Genomic DNA, 17,276 nt, shown 5'->3' on the forward strand with positions numbered 1-17,276 from the left:
AATTAGAAAAGATATTAAAAAAATTAAAAACTATGTAATCACGTACAACGGCGACTTATACAATTCAATACTTAATCTTAATCTAAGACGTTATGTCCCTCGTGCCTGTACGTGTACTGGCTCGCTTACATTTTAAACGCAATACAGTCATTCATAGGATACTAACGTATAATCTGGCTCGAGATGAAGGGCTTTAACGGTTCCCAGGCACGGGGTGTTAACAGAGGCAACTTCCAAAATCCGGCGCCATTGTTGGGTTAATCGACGTAGGCAATGTCTGGGTGACCGGTAGTAGACTGACGAAGCACTCACAAAAAAGCAGTGCCCTATCATACTAATAAAAATCTACACAAATTGGATTACGTGAACGATACGTGATGGTAGGTTAGTGTACCACCGCCAAGCAGCAATACTCGGTCATTTGTTATGTACTGATTTGAAGAAAGTGACGACAGGCGAGGCGAGGGATGCATAAGATGATTATTTAATTATCTGCTTTATTGCACAACATTTAATCAAACTGATAACAATAATAGACACCAAAATAAAAAAACAACAAAAGGTGCGCGAGGCGGTCGTATCGTTTAAGCCCATAGCGATCCCCCACAGACAACCTTTGGTAATTTCAAATATGAAAAAGGATATAAGAACTATTGTGATGATTAATATTTCCTACGGCGGGCAACTTACCATCCAGTGGTCTAGCATCTAGTAGAAAAAAAATAGCTTTACCTAATATCAGTGTGCGTTCATTACCTAGGCAGCGAAACTAAAACCGCACAACGTGTAGAGTGCTAATGATCGAGCTTAAACCGCTACGTTCACTTTCGCCATGACCAAGCCGTGAAATTAAATGTCACGGTGTTGCCAGCGTCACGCGATACAGCTCCCTGGATTAATGGAATATTTTTGTTAGTTTTATAAATATAGAAATAAACCGTCTAAAATGAGTTACTAAGTTATTAATGCAGAAGGTTTATAAGGAAGTTTCGCATACGTCGTTTGGGAATAGAATTGTTAAGACCATGGGGACGCGGTATCTACTCAAACAGCATCAGATATTAAAAATACTTTTACTTAATTATGTTCAATATTATCTTGCTATATTATATGTATTATTAATATATTAAAGGAAATTTAAATCGTAAATGTATACCATATAAAACCAGGACGGCCGCTGGGTCATCCCTTGCGGGTCCGGATAACAACTGAGTTTTCATGTTCTTGGTTCACTGTGCAAGCCCGTCTGGGTAGCTATCTCAAACTCATCACATATTCTACCGTCAAATAGTACCTACTTAGTTTCCGTCGTGTTCCGGTTTGAAGAATGACTGTCAATGCAACTACAGGTACACGACGGATATGACAACTTAGCTCCCGAGATTGGCGGCGTATTGGCGCTGTAAAGGAGGTTTCTTACAATTAAATGTCTTTTGACAGTGACCTATTCTACATATTAAAAATAAACACGTTTATCAACCGACCCGTTTTGCATTTGAAATAAGCACCAGAAACCATCATCTTCAGAAGAGGCGATAGTCCAGCTGTGGGATGTCAACGGGCCCTCGTATTATCGTGTACCATAAACGACGCGTTACACAAGCGAGCGTCTCGACACCCATCCCGTGCGTGTCTCGTGGTCCGGCGGTTATTTAATGCCGATCGTCGACTTTTGTTTTCGTTCGGTAACCGTTGATTGAAAGCGAATCATTATTACGATGATCTCACGAAGTTTTATTACAATATACACTAACTGTCTTTCACGCGCGGAATCGATTTAAATACAGTGTTATGTTGTTATATATAAATGTTTTGAAAGTAAACTTTGTTCAATTTTCGCTTCTGACACCTTGTCATTCCCACTCGCACCTCGAGCGTTAAGCTTTAAATAGGAATATTAGTAATTCTTTAATAAGTAATGAAAATTCTACCCGCGGTCAGATTCGTTTGTTCGTGCTAATGATTATCATAACAGAAGCACTGCGTCGGTTCAGTAGTACTCGCCAGCGCACGTCAGCGCGCTCGCAGTTCCGGGCGCCGGTGTGCCGGACGTGTGTAGTTTACAGTTTTCTAATTCATTCTCTTTGAGTTCTTAACAATGTATCATTCACTCTGACCTTATTGTTCAGTGACGAATGACCTGACTCAGCGAATGACCTCGAGATCAGTAAAAGTACATTCTTATCTTGACCCCGATATATATACATACATATACGAGTATGTAACACAGAGTAATTAAATTTTTTTCCGGTTATTCTCAGTTGAATGATATATTTACCACCTAATGGTAAGTAACCACCACTGTCCATTGAGATTAACGCTATATATATATATATTGATAGTAATTTAACTAATTCCTTACGTTACCAATGCACTACCAAGTGCGGGAACTAAGATGTTATGACCGGTCAAAGTCAAGTCGAAAATCTTTATTCGATATAAAAGTGTTACACTTGCTTATTGGTAGTCAAAAATCTACCACCGTTCCGGAAATTAATACCTCGGACTTTTCGGGACTTTTCGGGTTTTATTTTTATTGTCTCTTTTTTACAACGGATCACGACAGAATACAAAATATTGCTTCGCGACTCAAATGGGCACGAAGCCCTAACATGTAAATACTTGGTCAAAGTACGTTTAAATAATAATATAATGGCGTTTGATAGATGCGGTTTGCCACAAGACTGTGAGGGAAATTGTTAGAGATGTGCAGCTTCAGCTCCTAACATTGCTCATGCGTGTAATAATCGTAAACAGTTGTGTCTATGTGTCCCGCGTGAAAACCAACGAATACTGATTGCAAGCTCTGTGATACGTACGGCTATTCTGTAACAAGAAACTCGAATCTCATCTTTGAACACGATTGTCAAATGTCAGAATGTAGTATGTGATATTGACAATGCTAATAATAAATTTTATGGCGTATCACTGTAAGACGATTGTCAAGATTTAACGAGTGAGATACGAAGTATAATAAGTATAATAAGCAGTGGTTATTAATATTTTCAAGGTGAGATTTGAATATATTTATCGGTAACTATAGAGTATTTTTCTCGGTGAGGTGAGTTCTTCTCGGTGGGATCTACTTTCAGTAGCTTTCACGACGATACAATAATAACTTCAAGAACCTTCTTAAATAAACTATATACTTTACTACTGACGTGAATAAATCTGAATATAAAGATATTAATATCATTCATATTCTTTCGTTCACTCACTCACTCACGATTTATTGTGATGTTTGATGACTTTCTTCGCACGGTACACGCGATAGCGTTGTTAGTCGGCTGCTCAGTCGTAAAACATTTAACGTCTTGTTTAGAGCTCAAATATAGCTCATTGACTTTTTTTAATATTATTATTATATTTAAATAGATGCTATGAAATAAACAAAGCCGTTATCGGAAAAAACTATGTGATTAGGTATGATAGGCCTTGGTGAAACGTTCCCAGGGAGCATTGTGTGTGCTGTGTGTGCAAGAGTTGGTGCTCATTACCACTCAGATCCCGACCGCGGAGTTCGAGGTATAGAACCCGGCTGGTGTAAATTCAGGTTCCTGTCTCGTTACGTCGAGATTACCACAGATATACAATTGATCTTTACGTAACGTTGACATTTTCTCACGCTTGATCCGGCAATACATACAGACCAGCGATCAGTCCCCAGCTGTAATACTTATATATTCTAATATATTATAAAACGTCCGTACACTTTTACCGGAACGCAAAGAACTAGTCTACCAGCCAGATTGAATAAATATCTTTGTGTCAGATAGTCCGTTTATTGAAGAAGGTTTTTTACGATATGGGTTCGACCTTTTCAGGGTTGACTTGGAGCTTAATCAACTGCATCATTGCGGGTTTGGGGATAAACAGATAGCAGATTTACATCTTTTGCAGGGTTCTCACGATGTTTTCCTTCATCGCCAACCGCGTGTTGAATTATAAACACAAAGGCTGCAAACTTCGGCTTCACGTGTTCTCGTAAATCGAATTTGAAGAATTGTGAGCCAGTGTAACTACAGGCATAACAAGGGACATAACATTGTATCCACATTGTCGATATAACGAGTAGTTAATATATCTTACAGCACCAGTGTCTATGGGCGATGGTGACCACTTACCATCAATTATAAAATGCAATGACCGTTACTGCTAAATTATTGTTACATAAGAACTTTACATTGAACATTTAAATGTGTATATACAAATCATAATTGAATATATGTAGCTATAAAACTAATCAGGACCGACTGGAATAAAAACACCGTCGTGGAAAATTATGATGTAATGGTGTAATGCTTTATGCTTCTCGAGTAGGACCCGCCGACTGCTCAGGACATATTAGGGTGTAGAAAAGAGTTCAAACGCAGGACCAACAGTTTTACGTGTTTTCCGAGACACAGGAGTGTTCACACTTCTATCTTCCAGACCTGTTATTGAGAAATTTTCGAGGGTACAATCTACTTTTCATCGCCCCGACCTTGGGCTTGAAGTTTTAGAAGTACGAGAGATGTGGCTTTACGTCTAATCTCTAGACCAACGAGGCAGTCCAACAGTACACGACTGTACCGACTCTGATGAACATCAGACATCGGTGTCGAAGTCTATCAATCACTAACAGACACCCCGCAATCCATATTTATTCATCAATGTACGAGCTACACATCAACTCGTCGCCTTGTTTACGGAACTATGATTACGGCTCGTTCACATCTCGCGCACGCCTCAATCGCCTCAATCGCCTCGACGCTCCGACGTTTGTTTTGCATCAGCGATCACTTGTTAAAGCCGGTGTACACTCGTCATTGTTGCGTATTATAACAGCGTTTCAAACAATATCAATTATAAAGTACACAATACATGCTTGTAAAATGAAATTAATTTGGGAATAAAAACAAATGAATGTATAAAATTACAATATGGGGTAGTTTAGTACCGTTAGTTAGTTTAGTTTGGGGAGGATAAATTTGTTTCGCTTTCATGTCTTCACTCGACCTATCATCATGAAATTTTGCATAAACGTCAGAGTTACAGAAAATGTCACGGGGCACAGATGTCACACGGGAGTGAAACCGATTTGAAAATAGTCTTTAATAAATATAAGAAAATCTTCTATAACCAATCATGACCTAATGCGTTACATTAGAAAAGAGTAACTACTGAGTTTCTTGCCGGTTCTTCTCGGTAGAATCTACATTCCGAACCGGTGGTAGCTTCACTAAATATAGTTGTGTAAAATGATGATTCAAAATTGGTTGTAAAAGCGTACTTGAATGAAGTATATTTTAATTTTGATTGGAAACCACTATCAAGGACGACATTTTCCCATTCTACCGTTATCAGGTCAGGCCTTAAATACATATAACAATTAAAATAAATTTATCACTTATTGATTATTTATTAAACCCATTTGTATTGTTAATGAAATCAAATATGTTGAAATAACTACGAAAAATACCAATTTTTTAGTTAACATTTTAAAAGATTGCCAGTCAGCGTGTCTTGGTAATCATTTCCCCGGTCGTGTGCAATCCGCTTAACGCTAACCATAACTGTTCCAGTTTTTTACCCATAACAACCGCAATGTTAGCGTTAAGAGCCACTGATACTTTTTGCTGGATATCATAATTTATTTTTGCGAAACAGTTAGCGTTGTATTGCTAAAAGAATAATAAAAAATAAGATCGAAGGTTTTCTTGTTATTTAACAGCGCAAAAACGGTTTGTGTCGCTCATGAAATTTAACCGAAAGATATTTATGAAATAAATGAAATGTTTTTTAATAAACAACTGTTATTTTGAAATATGAAAAAATGCAAAAAAAATGTGCGCCCTGGATTTTGTCTACAGTATTTGTTGTCATTGTAGTGATCTAGTAGTTGGTACATAACATTTTATGTTTCCAAGTAACAGATACCGCCCGTTCTAAATGTATAATAATACTAGCTGAACCCGCGGGCTTACCCACGTGATTATAAACTTGAATATACTATTTTAAGCTGTTTGGTCAAAAATGCACAAACACTATTTTAATTATTGAAAAGTTAAATTGTAATGTGTTTTATATTCCTACTTAAAAAATGATTGATTCCCCATACAAACTTCTTGAATCCGTATTTAATTCGGTTTACAATGGATTCGCTCGACGGCGTTGGGATCGACTTAGATCGCGTTGATGTTTCGTTCACGGAATAGTAGAGAGGCTTAATCTGTTAGAGGCACATACGTTGATTTACTCTCCTAAGTTATACCGGGCTCGAGATGCTGCGTACGGATTTGCGGCACCGAGCACAAGTACAGCCGACAGGGTAATTAGTAATTACTGCCTACTCGTCAGTACGTGCCGTCCGTCAAGAACGGCCGAACGACACGTTATCAGCGACGCGGCCACAATACAATATAATAAATCATTATTGTCTTCAATCGCGACGGCGCGTCATGCGGGGCCAAAGAGCTTGGAGGTTGAAGCTTGTAGTTGTATTCGTTGATTAGTGATCCTACAGATACATGATTATTATATTATATATGGAAGGCCTAAGGCTTGATATAAGACAGCAGATCCTGAGGTTCTGGATTCAGATCGGGTCGATTAGAAGTTATTGCGTTGTGCCTCGAATAGGCACGTACAGCCGCTGGTTCGGTCGCGTTGGATTTGCCGTCCCGTCGGATTGTGAGAGTGCGCCCGTGTTTGCGAACACAGTTGTGCACTATTATATTCCCGACTTAAGTCGGTCAGGACGACATCACCGTTCCCTACGTGTAAAAGTGCTCGTGAGTTGAGTGGTTTGAATAAATTATATTTTGGTGTCGCATGGTACGCTCTTAATGTTCACGGTCATTATTTTCATATATGTAAAATGTAGCCGGACGGACAAATGAACCACCACCGCGGATAGACATTGGCGCTGCACAAAATAGTAACCATTTATTACATCACGTCAAAGCATCATCAAGCTTGGGAGCTAAGATATTATTTGCCTTGTACCTGTAATTACACTGGCTCACCCACCCTACAAACCGGCACACAACAATACTGAGTACTGCTGTGTGGCGGTAGAATATCTGATGAGTGGGTGGTACCTGCTCAAACGATCTCGCACAAAGCCTCACCACCAAGTATATAAATATTTTTAACTTTTCCTTCCTTATCTATATTTATACCAACCTACAGATGCTGTTTGGTTCGTGTAAACACATACAAGCTGTTCATGTGTGGGATAGATTGCAGGGTATTACAGTTGGTGTGCAGCAACGCCATCTAGTGGCGAGTTATAACAAAGGAGACAGTATAAAAAACTTGCCAATAGAATAATAAATATACGTGTCAACTTTCACGGTGACCAGTCAAATGGTGTCGAAGTCTTATCTCATACAGACACATCGATTTAACATAAAATACTATTATTTTAAATGTAGGTGTATATGTAGGTATATAACGTTAAGTTAAAGAGCGTGCGTTAGGATATTTAAAGAGTTCCAACTTTGAACGAAAATTTCATAATCCCTCCATATATAATATAAAATTTACTATTAACTTACTTCAGCCCAATAAATAAAACACAAATCTCAGATTTTATATGTGTGTAGTGCTTAGCGAATACAGTATCAGTCGTCAATTTTATATTTATAAAGGAACCCACTACAGTGTAGTGACTACACCGTCAGACAAAAAAAAACTGAATGTGCGTCTCGGAACGCCCTATAACTATATAATATAACTTAAACTTATCTAAGTTGAACTTTTTAATATTTAAATTATCTAACTTAAGAATAGCTTCGGTTATTACTTAAACTTTATATTCATATAAGCAAATCGCATGAAATACGTAAGTAAATCTTAGGTTTGTTTATGAGTACTGAGCCAGTGCCGAAATCGCTGCTGATACGTTCTCGTCGGCAAAGTAGTCCGTCGTCCGTGCCGTGCTTGTTTCCGCGCCTGATACGTTCACAGCGCGGTGTAGCAAGCAGACTCCTTAAAACAACACGAGTACGTTATGCTAACGTTAAAACAATACAATTGTGAACTATTCAACCTTTATCTTCGTGTCGAGTTTATTTATACTCTCGAAATGACAACAATTGTTTATCTAAATTATTGTTGATACGACAAACGCCACAAGAATCGCGTATTTATTGATACGAGCGACGTGACGTCGCTAGCATTATAATTATTAATGGATACATCACCAGGACGGTAGTCTAGAGAGAATCTGTATTTACTATTGTTTTTTATCTGTGTTACTCACTGTTCGCTGCTCCCGCTCCTGTTAACCCTTCCATCAGGTCCGGCCTCGACCACGTATTGTATTGAATATGTATTCCAAAACACGAACATAAATTCGTTCTCACAGGACCTCCGGCTTTTCGTTGTGCAACGTAGCACCAGTACGTTAGTGTTGTCAATGTGGACTGACTGGATTTAAACACGGGAACTGCCTATCAACTAAGACCAACGAGATATTAATTTTATGCGTTTTTATATATTAACAATTTCTCGATTTATTACACGTCAATTTTAGTCAATTTTACTTTGATGATTTCACTGAGATTTTATCATATGAACACTTTACTGTTGAATTTAAAGCTATCGTTGTAATTAAACAAGTTTTACATAACCAGGCAGTGCTAATATTTTGCTAAAAATACTTTTAAGTGTGTCTAAGCTAGAGCAAGTTTTTCTACGAAATGCGTTGCATAATCGTAAATACAGTATGTACACTAAGTTTTGTGTTTGCTATTATGTAATTAGACGTCGCATAAATTAGTTGAAATGGTTTAGTGACAGCTTTAACATAAACGGCCTTAGGTGTCGATGGCCCCCTTCACGATTCGGTCATTGAGCGGAGGATTATTATAAGTGGCGAACAGGAATTATTTAACTCTCATACTTCCTCGGAACCGCGTTCCTACGCGACCAGAGTGTGGCGCGACCCTAACAGCTTAATCTGTTTGTTTGAGGATACAAGCAGACACCTTCTACAGTCCGGGTTGCTATGGAGAATTAGCCAAATATAACTTTTGAAGTGAAAACTTCCTCAGCGTTGGGCACTTTTTGGTAGGAGAAAATGTTATGTCGTGCATCTTAACTGATGATTTCGGGTTCAAACCCAGGCAAGCACCACTGAATTTTCATGTGCTTAATTTGTGTATATAATTCATCTCGTGCTCGGCGGTTAAGGAAAACATTGGAGCAGCGTGGTGGAATATGCTCCAAGCCTTCTCCTCAAAGGGAGAGGAGGCCTTTAGCCCAGCAGTGGGAAAATTTACAGGCTGCTAATGCTAAAAAAAAATGCTAATGCTCGCGTCACCGACACGCTTAATAACAGTATATCTGCAGCCTGACGAGCTCGCCACTAGACTCAAATCGTAATCAAATTCAGGGGTCGTATAGACTTGAACTTATAAGCAACGGAGCTTCAGCAGTGCAGTGCAGTTATTGAACTTTGTCATATATATTTGTTTTTATAGAGTCCGCGCCATTGTTTCCGATGTTTACTCAACCTGTCGACGACTAGACGTTATGTCAGCGATTGTTTAATGGAATGGGCTTATCGCGTCAATGAAGCAATACGATGCTGAATAAGGCCGGCGCTACAATGGGGGCGCAATATCAAAGATTATTCATTGTCATCGGCTTTGATTGATATTTAAAAGCTTTGGATTTAATTAATTAATTAAGTCTTCAATCGAGACGGTGACCAGCACACGTGGAACCAAATGTCGCAGCTGCGCCCGCAGGCGGCGCTCGGTTTCTGTGTGTCTATTTGCGTTAATTTAACTTTTTTACATTTGCACCTGGAAATTATTTTTTATCTAAAATAAATGCCGAGTATTATATTTTTATTACATAGGTAAGCGGCCGGGCTGATGAGCCGCCTGATGGTGTCTAATAACTTAGTTACTAATTAAAAATGTGTTAATTGCTTCATCCGAAACTAGATGGCTTTAGTAGTTGATTGAATCGCGCTATCGTTGTGTATTTTTTATATAATATACGTCACATTAATATTTAAATAAATACCCTTGCGTTTGTGGTTTAATCTCTCATTTCCCCTGGCTTTGTAGTACTTAGACCGATGGTAAGTTAGATCTACCCGTACCCATAGACATTGACGCCGCAAGAAATTTTAATAATCCCTTACGTCGTCAGAACACAACAATACTAAGCTCGCTGCCTAACGGTAGATATGCTCAGTGGATGGTACCACCCAGACGGGCTTGCATAATGCCTTACCACCAAGTATAGTAAGTTGATGACTTAATATAATATGACCATAAGCATGGTATCAGGTAGTAACAGTGTGAGCGCGTCGCGTTATCGCCTCCAAAGTATTTTGTATCGCTTTCCTGTTTTAGAATAATCTGAGCTGAACTTAAAGGTACCCGCTCATAGGATCAGGCTAATCGGGATGCAAGGTCATTGACCTGCCATTGTAAGGACTCGACGATCCCGCTATTGTATATAAAATCGTCGTTGTTTTGCACAAACGTTAGAATTGTAAGCAAATGTAAGGCTTGTTTTGCGTTTACGTAATTATTGTGTTTTCTTTCCGATTAAACGATCGATAGTCCTGGAAACGCCTCGTAATATTGAATTCAAGCAAAAAAACCCGGAGACCGCGCCGACGACGATAACAATCGGTGGGGTGCTTGTATTTTAACAATTATTCGACGACTTCGTGGTTCATATTTGAAATCTACAGCTAAGATTATTTTAACTTTTATTCTTAATCGAGTTCGTAATCAAAGTTCATAAAGATCACGACGTATACTCACATACTTTTTTATAAGGATGATGTTTATATTTCATTTATAACTTAAGTATCTGTTTCGAATTTTTTGTGGGTATTCCGGTGTACTAGTCAACATGGCAACCAATCAAATTGTATTGGCGATTCCCAATTACAGCCCAGCCTCCTCACCTCTTCCCCCCCCACCCCGCGCCCCTATTCTAGATTGGTAATGCAATTTCCGAGCGAAAAATAAAATGATCATGTATAGAAGCAATTTTTATGTATATACTTGACTTAATGTATATCATTAAATAAATGCATTTAGAGCAATAAATTTGTAAATAAATGCATTTAGAGCGCACGTCATTGAAAAGGAATTTGCCTAATTAAGATACGAGGTAACTCAGTCTCTACTAGGAACGTGAGCGCCGCGACGCCTGACGCCACCTTCTGAATCCCGCCACCGTCGTCACTCAGACGAGCGACGATTACTCCTTTAACGACGCAATAAAGTGACTCAACTAATTTATCAACACGAGCCATAATTAAACGGACTTCTAATTTGCGTTTTTCTCATGTAAATTTATGGTTATATAGATATAGAGTAGCTCAACCACGCTAATCGTAAGAAGTGATCACTTTTTAATTCCTTAATATATTTGGGAATTAGCGTCGCGTCCGTGTGTAGTCGGATACAATAACTATTTAATATCCCTTAGTAAGGATATTTTGACATACCCCATCAGATAAAAAACATTCGCCAACCGACCTGCTCGACCCCCCCCCCCCCCCCTCAGTGGTCGTACACATGGCCTCGGTTATTTTTTCACACCCTTATTCAAATATTAAATATCACGTAATATCTCGCTCTTAGTTCGAATTTTGCAAATTAATCTACGTAAAACATTTTTATTTATTTCGATTAATACTTGTTGACAATTAAACTATTATAAACAAAAGATTTTGTTAATTTTTTGCGCCTTTTTTTTTAATTTACAAACAAAGCAAATGATATTGCTGACTTTTCGCGGGAAAAACGACAACCAAAACTTATCTCTTTACATTACTTATACTTGTGTGTTACTCATAGAATATAATCATTGAAGTATTATATAATTAGGAAGCTGATATCTGTGTCTTGTGAAACGAATTAATGAAGTAAATGATATTCACTATTTTTTAATAAATTAGTCGCACGAATTGCCGCCGGCAATACATTCAAGGAAATAACGAAAAACACTGTAATTATACAAATCGTTTAATAATTTCAGTGACTTGACTACCGACTAGTTATATTCAAACGCGAAAAAACAAGTGCTTTTACCAGATTTTGCAATGAGGTGTTTGCCATTCACTATTAGATTACGGGTTGGATTACGGGTCACAGTGACATTTATGAATGTTACCATTTAATTTATTTTTTGCCGAAAACGTTAACGGAAATATTTAAACTTCGACCCTAGTACTTCTTATCACTGCATTAGCGATATATAGCGGACCAATAATTGTGTTTCCACTATTAATTATTTATCTTCATTCAGATTGTTGCCAATGTAACACAAACCTTACGCATTTGTCATAAATCTAGATATCTCAGTTATAATATTAGAGATGTTTTTGAGGTCACGGGCGTCCTTAGATAGAATTTATGATTGCATAAATCACACGTCGAATCTGTCTGTGCGTGGGCTCTTGTAAAGAATGCGGTGGGCAATTTAAGAAAGAAAATATTTTTATATTGAAATCAACAGAATTTATTCTGACAAGGATTTGTTTGTTTGTTTATATTGAGGGAGCGAGTGTGTAAAAATCTTTTAAAGTTTTAAAATATATTTACACACTCGCTTGGACAACTCGTGAATCGTTTGTTTTACTTCTTTTCCCGCCATTCAATTTTTAATTAGCTCATATAATTGTTAATTGTGGCATTAACTCGGAATACATGTTTTATCAACGAATTTATTTAAAATAACTTTATTAGATGTGCTTAAACTTAAAGTAAAAAAAATGTTATGTAAGAATTAGTAAAATTTATAACTTAAATATTTAAAAGATATTTCGAGTACTTAAATAATAACAAATGCAATGAAATTGTCCTCAAAGTTCATATTCAAACGACCTTGCGATGTGTAGATCATAAGCAAGTACCCTGAACAGTGAACACGCCCTCCCACAGACAATTATGTTATTGCGTCATGCGGACGCGTCTCAAGCACATGGAGCGAACATAACAAACGTTCAATATTTCAATTATCGCGACATTATATTAATGTACTTATTCGACGTTTTTATCTGCATGCGACTTAAATAATTTCCTCAATCGAGAGACAAATTCAATACAAAAATTTAATATAAATGACATTTTTTTCAAACAACTATATCACATTGTTTACACACACTAAATATTTCTTTGCCATCAGTGTATTTTTTATCTAGAAGTGCTACGTAAGTATATTAGGAATCACTAAAGTTGACTCAGTCGCCATTCTTATTTTCTGGCAGTCGTAGAGCAGGACTCTGCTATGCTTTCGAGACGTGCAGTTCAATAATACTAAAAATATATTTATTTAAACATATTACTTAAATATACTTATATTCACTTTGGTATATATTATATTTTAATTATAACAACACGAAACTGGACATTAAATAGAATAATGTAATTCATTTAGTTATTTCCAATTTAAAACTTCCATTACATATATAAATATATATATACGAAACACAACTAAGTTTATAGTTTATTTTGTAGTTATAGATTAACTTGTTTCAACGCCTTCGTATTCATAAAAACACTAAAACTGTGAAATAATTTCAATTACAGTTTTCTAAATCTATTTCATTATCCGTAAACGATTCCGTGCTTTATTCGTTGACCAGTAACGGGTTTATAGCTTTAGAACAAAAGAAATGATTAACTGGTAATCTAAGTTTAATTTACCACGCAAATACTTTATAAAAGAACTAAACTTAAAGTTAAGGCGTTCTGCCAAAAACACGATCGATTAAAAAAAAGTACTCAAATGGTCAAAGCGTTTGGATATCTGATAACGATAAATATAAATCACAATTAGATTAATATCACTCTTGACACACAATTAGGTATAATCTCAACTAGTAAATATTTAATAGTATATAATAAAATAAAGTTAAATTAAAAATTGATAATGTCTATTTATTTAAAGAAATACGAACAGAAAATGAACATGGAACAGAAACGAAAAGTTGAAATTAAAAAAATGTTTAAAAAATAATAATCCTCCGTCAATTTAAGAAAACTAAATACATAATTGAATGCAAAATTACAGGTGCAGGACGAGCAGTTGTTTTTTTTTCATCTGACATTGAATAATTATAAAAAAAATATAAAATATATGTTTAAAAAAGTAAAAAAAATGTATCTATGTTTAAAAAAAAACAACAATCGACCAAAAAAATATAGATCGAAAAATTTAGAACAGAAGAAATAACAAATTTCATAATTATTATTATATATGAAATAGATTTATTCATGACTAATATATTATAAGTGTCTATTAATATCTACATTCATATTAAAAGAACTAAGTCATTAAATGCTAATTGATTCGTTGCTTTCCAACCTCGACGGATATTAAACTTGTTTTTTAATTAATTCACTTCCCGTTTGTAAGGTCTGCACAGTACTCATTTACACATCCCTAACCGTACTAGTCTTATCTATGATTTTCAAAAATGTGTTTGTTTTTAATTTTGTCAAAACAATAATATAGGTATATTTTTATATATTTATTCTAAATTATTTTTAGTAATGAGAATACCGTGTGGAAAATATAACAAGTTCCACACAATGCGGGCGAATTTGTACACGGGCAACACCACGATCGACCGCTTTCTGGCAGAATTGCTACGCGGGGCGGAGGGGCGTGCTGTCAAATCGAATTATGTCCCGCAGTTACGATTCGCATTAATTTCGGTGAAAAAGCTTTTTCCTGAATTAATTTAGTCGCTATAACGATTTGATGTCGATCGAACGACGCCGAAACACGAAGATACTCGGTGCACATCGCGAACGCGTCGCTGCGTGTGTCCTTAGGGCAGCTATTTTTGTTTGCAGCCCAGTTTCACAGTAAATATTGTTTTGAATGTCGAAATGTGTTGATGCAGTGAGTTTTTTTAACTTCTTCCTCCGTTGCAGTGTCGTACTGAAGCGTGAAGTTGCAAAAATCTTGTGAAATCCGATTCCGGTGTCACAATAGTGATGTTTAGTTGAGTGCCAAAAGTAACTTAATACAAGCAATCGATACCATTTTTGAACCGTAAAAATGTTTATATTTAATGTGTTCAGCGAGTACACCGAGCGCTACGACCAGATATCTCCGACGCATAACTAGATTGTAAAGTGGTATAGTTCTCTTTCAAATGGCGGTAGGCTCGATATTATTATGTATGACTGCTGTTCGATCATGAGAAGAGTGTTCGGTGCCTGCTCCGACGGCTGGCTGCTCTGCGGACAGAATGTGAGCGGCCAGTAGCTGCCTGACTATATGTTGTCTGTATGTTTTATCGTATTCTTTTTTAATTTCTGCATCTCTCTTGTTAATTTCCTTCCTTATTATGAACTTCTAACAAAATTATAATAAGGCCTGTTTTATGATGTTTTTGACAGATGTTGCATGCTTTAAATAGTGGCATCCAAAATTATTAATAAAGAACTTTGTGTGTTATTGAAGACAAAAGTTTTGTTGAAATACATTCATTGTAGTTCCAACTGTTTCTCATATTAATATGTATTAAACGACAAAAAAAACATGAGTTGTGTATCAAGGTGTTTATTTAACTCTGAATGTTTGCGATAGACATTGAGTATATATACTCATAACATATTTCTCTGTTTAATCAATTCATACTCAGTGTAAGAACACAACAAATACTTGCGATTCATTTTCCACAAATAAATGTACATAAACACATTGGTAGTCCCCAAGCATGGCACCCCTAAGTCACAAGGTTGTGTGATCTCTTCATAGTTACTTTATGGTATCTGTTCCGCTTACTCTGTCAGAGGAATTAGCATGCGTTTGAGATGGTTGTTTTTTTTTTGTGGAATGGACATACATCGGAGTCAGATTATTATGATTAATAAGATTAAACACCAGCCTAAGGGCTTAAACAGATCAAGTGTAGACAAAGTGGTACCATTTTTAAGATACTATTAATATACTAAATTTGGATTATACTTAAAAACTTTGCTGTTAACAGTCTTAGTGGTAAGTTATATATCTTTGACACAAAAAAGTTGTTAAACCTCAAGTTAGACTCATCCAGCTGTTAATATAAATAAAAATTTGAATGTAAATGTTAAGATCATATAAATAGTCAGTTCCTATTACTAGAATTCATTTTTGCAATTCTCAAAACAAAAGAGTAATTTTGTGTCAGTTCTTGGTAGAATCCATATTCTGAACTTGTGATAAACTAACAGCCTATGAATGTCCCACTACTGGGCTAAGGCCTCCTCTCTCTTTTGAGGAGAAAGCCTGTAGGCTACACCACACTGCTGCAATGAGAAGGGTTGGTGGATATACATGTGGCAGAATATCATTGAAATAAGACAACTTAACTTGTGATAGCTTAAAAATACATGCACTCTTGTTAAACCACAAGTGCCTACTTGAGTAAAGTACATTTTGATGTGATTTGATATTATCATTGGTGATAATACACTCAAGGTGCCTTTGAGTGCCATTGAGTCACCCACTCACCATATATTCACCAGTAACAGCATGTAATATTATGTTCGGGTGTAAATGGTGTAGGAGTGTAACTAAAAGAACATGTGACATAACATCTTCGACGGCAGCTTATGAGTTAGTTTACATTTATTAATTCCTTTCCAAAATTAATATAGATTTTTTTTTTAAGTAGTAATACTTGTCTTACAAAAAGAACAAAATGTACTTGGTGAGAATACTCAATGTTTAGTGATAAAAGTAACATTGGCTGGTGAAGGTATAAGACGACTCACCACTACAGGTATTTACAATTATTTTAATATGAGACTAGGCTAAATGTTGAGTACTCAACTTACATTACAATTCAATACAAATAATCTACACAGTGCACTTAGGAAACTTAAATGATGATGCCTTAATGCATACCTATGGCCATCACAGTTATCAGAATCGAAATATTCTTTATTCAAGTCAGCTAATAAAAGAACTTTTGAATGGTCTCGTTACAGTGTTGAATTAAAGTAAAGCTACCAGTACAGAATGTAGACTCTACAGGGAAGAACTAATAAGAAACTCATTAATTACTCTTCCATCATTCCAGTTACAGATTTCAGGGTGACAATAAGGTCCAATAAAATTTATTTATACTGTTATTGTCTTGTGATGTCTGTGGCCCCATTATATGTTATCTGATTTAGGTGTCCTAGAACAAATCTCTGATATTTTTCAAAGCTAAACACCGAACACTTTCCCTGCGTGTTACTTTCATAGAAAGTCGTAATTGACTAGTTACGTCTCACAAACAAGAGATGTGAATGCCATTAAGG

At 36.3% G+C, this 17,276-nt stretch overlaps 1 protein-coding gene across 7 annotated transcripts in view; it reads left to right on the plus strand.

Annotated features, from left to right (window-relative positions):
- LOC125075073 (GTPase-activating protein CdGAPr) overlaps positions 1-17,276 on the plus strand; it is a 70,315-nt gene that overhangs the window by 33,762 nt on the left and 19,277 nt on the right. For 4 of the 7 annotated variants that reach the window (XM_047686651.1, XM_047686657.1, XM_047686653.1 and 1 more), the window contains exon 1: positions 15,105-15,234. The exons of 2 other annotated variants lie outside the window; for them this stretch is intronic. In XM_047686651.1, the coding sequence (XP_047542607.1) occupies positions 15,160-15,234 (75 nt within the window). In that variant the 5' untranslated portion in view covers positions 15,105-15,159. Of the gene's footprint in view, positions 1-15,104; positions 15,271-17,276 lie in introns of those variants that run through there. One more of the 7 variants, XM_047686652.1, reaches the window with a different exon arrangement.

This window comes from Vanessa atalanta, chromosome 29 (genome assembly GCF_905147765.1).
Source record: "Vanessa atalanta chromosome 29, ilVanAtal1.2, whole genome shotgun sequence".
Taxonomy (NCBI): Eukaryota; Metazoa; Arthropoda; class Insecta; order Lepidoptera; family Nymphalidae; genus Vanessa; species Vanessa atalanta.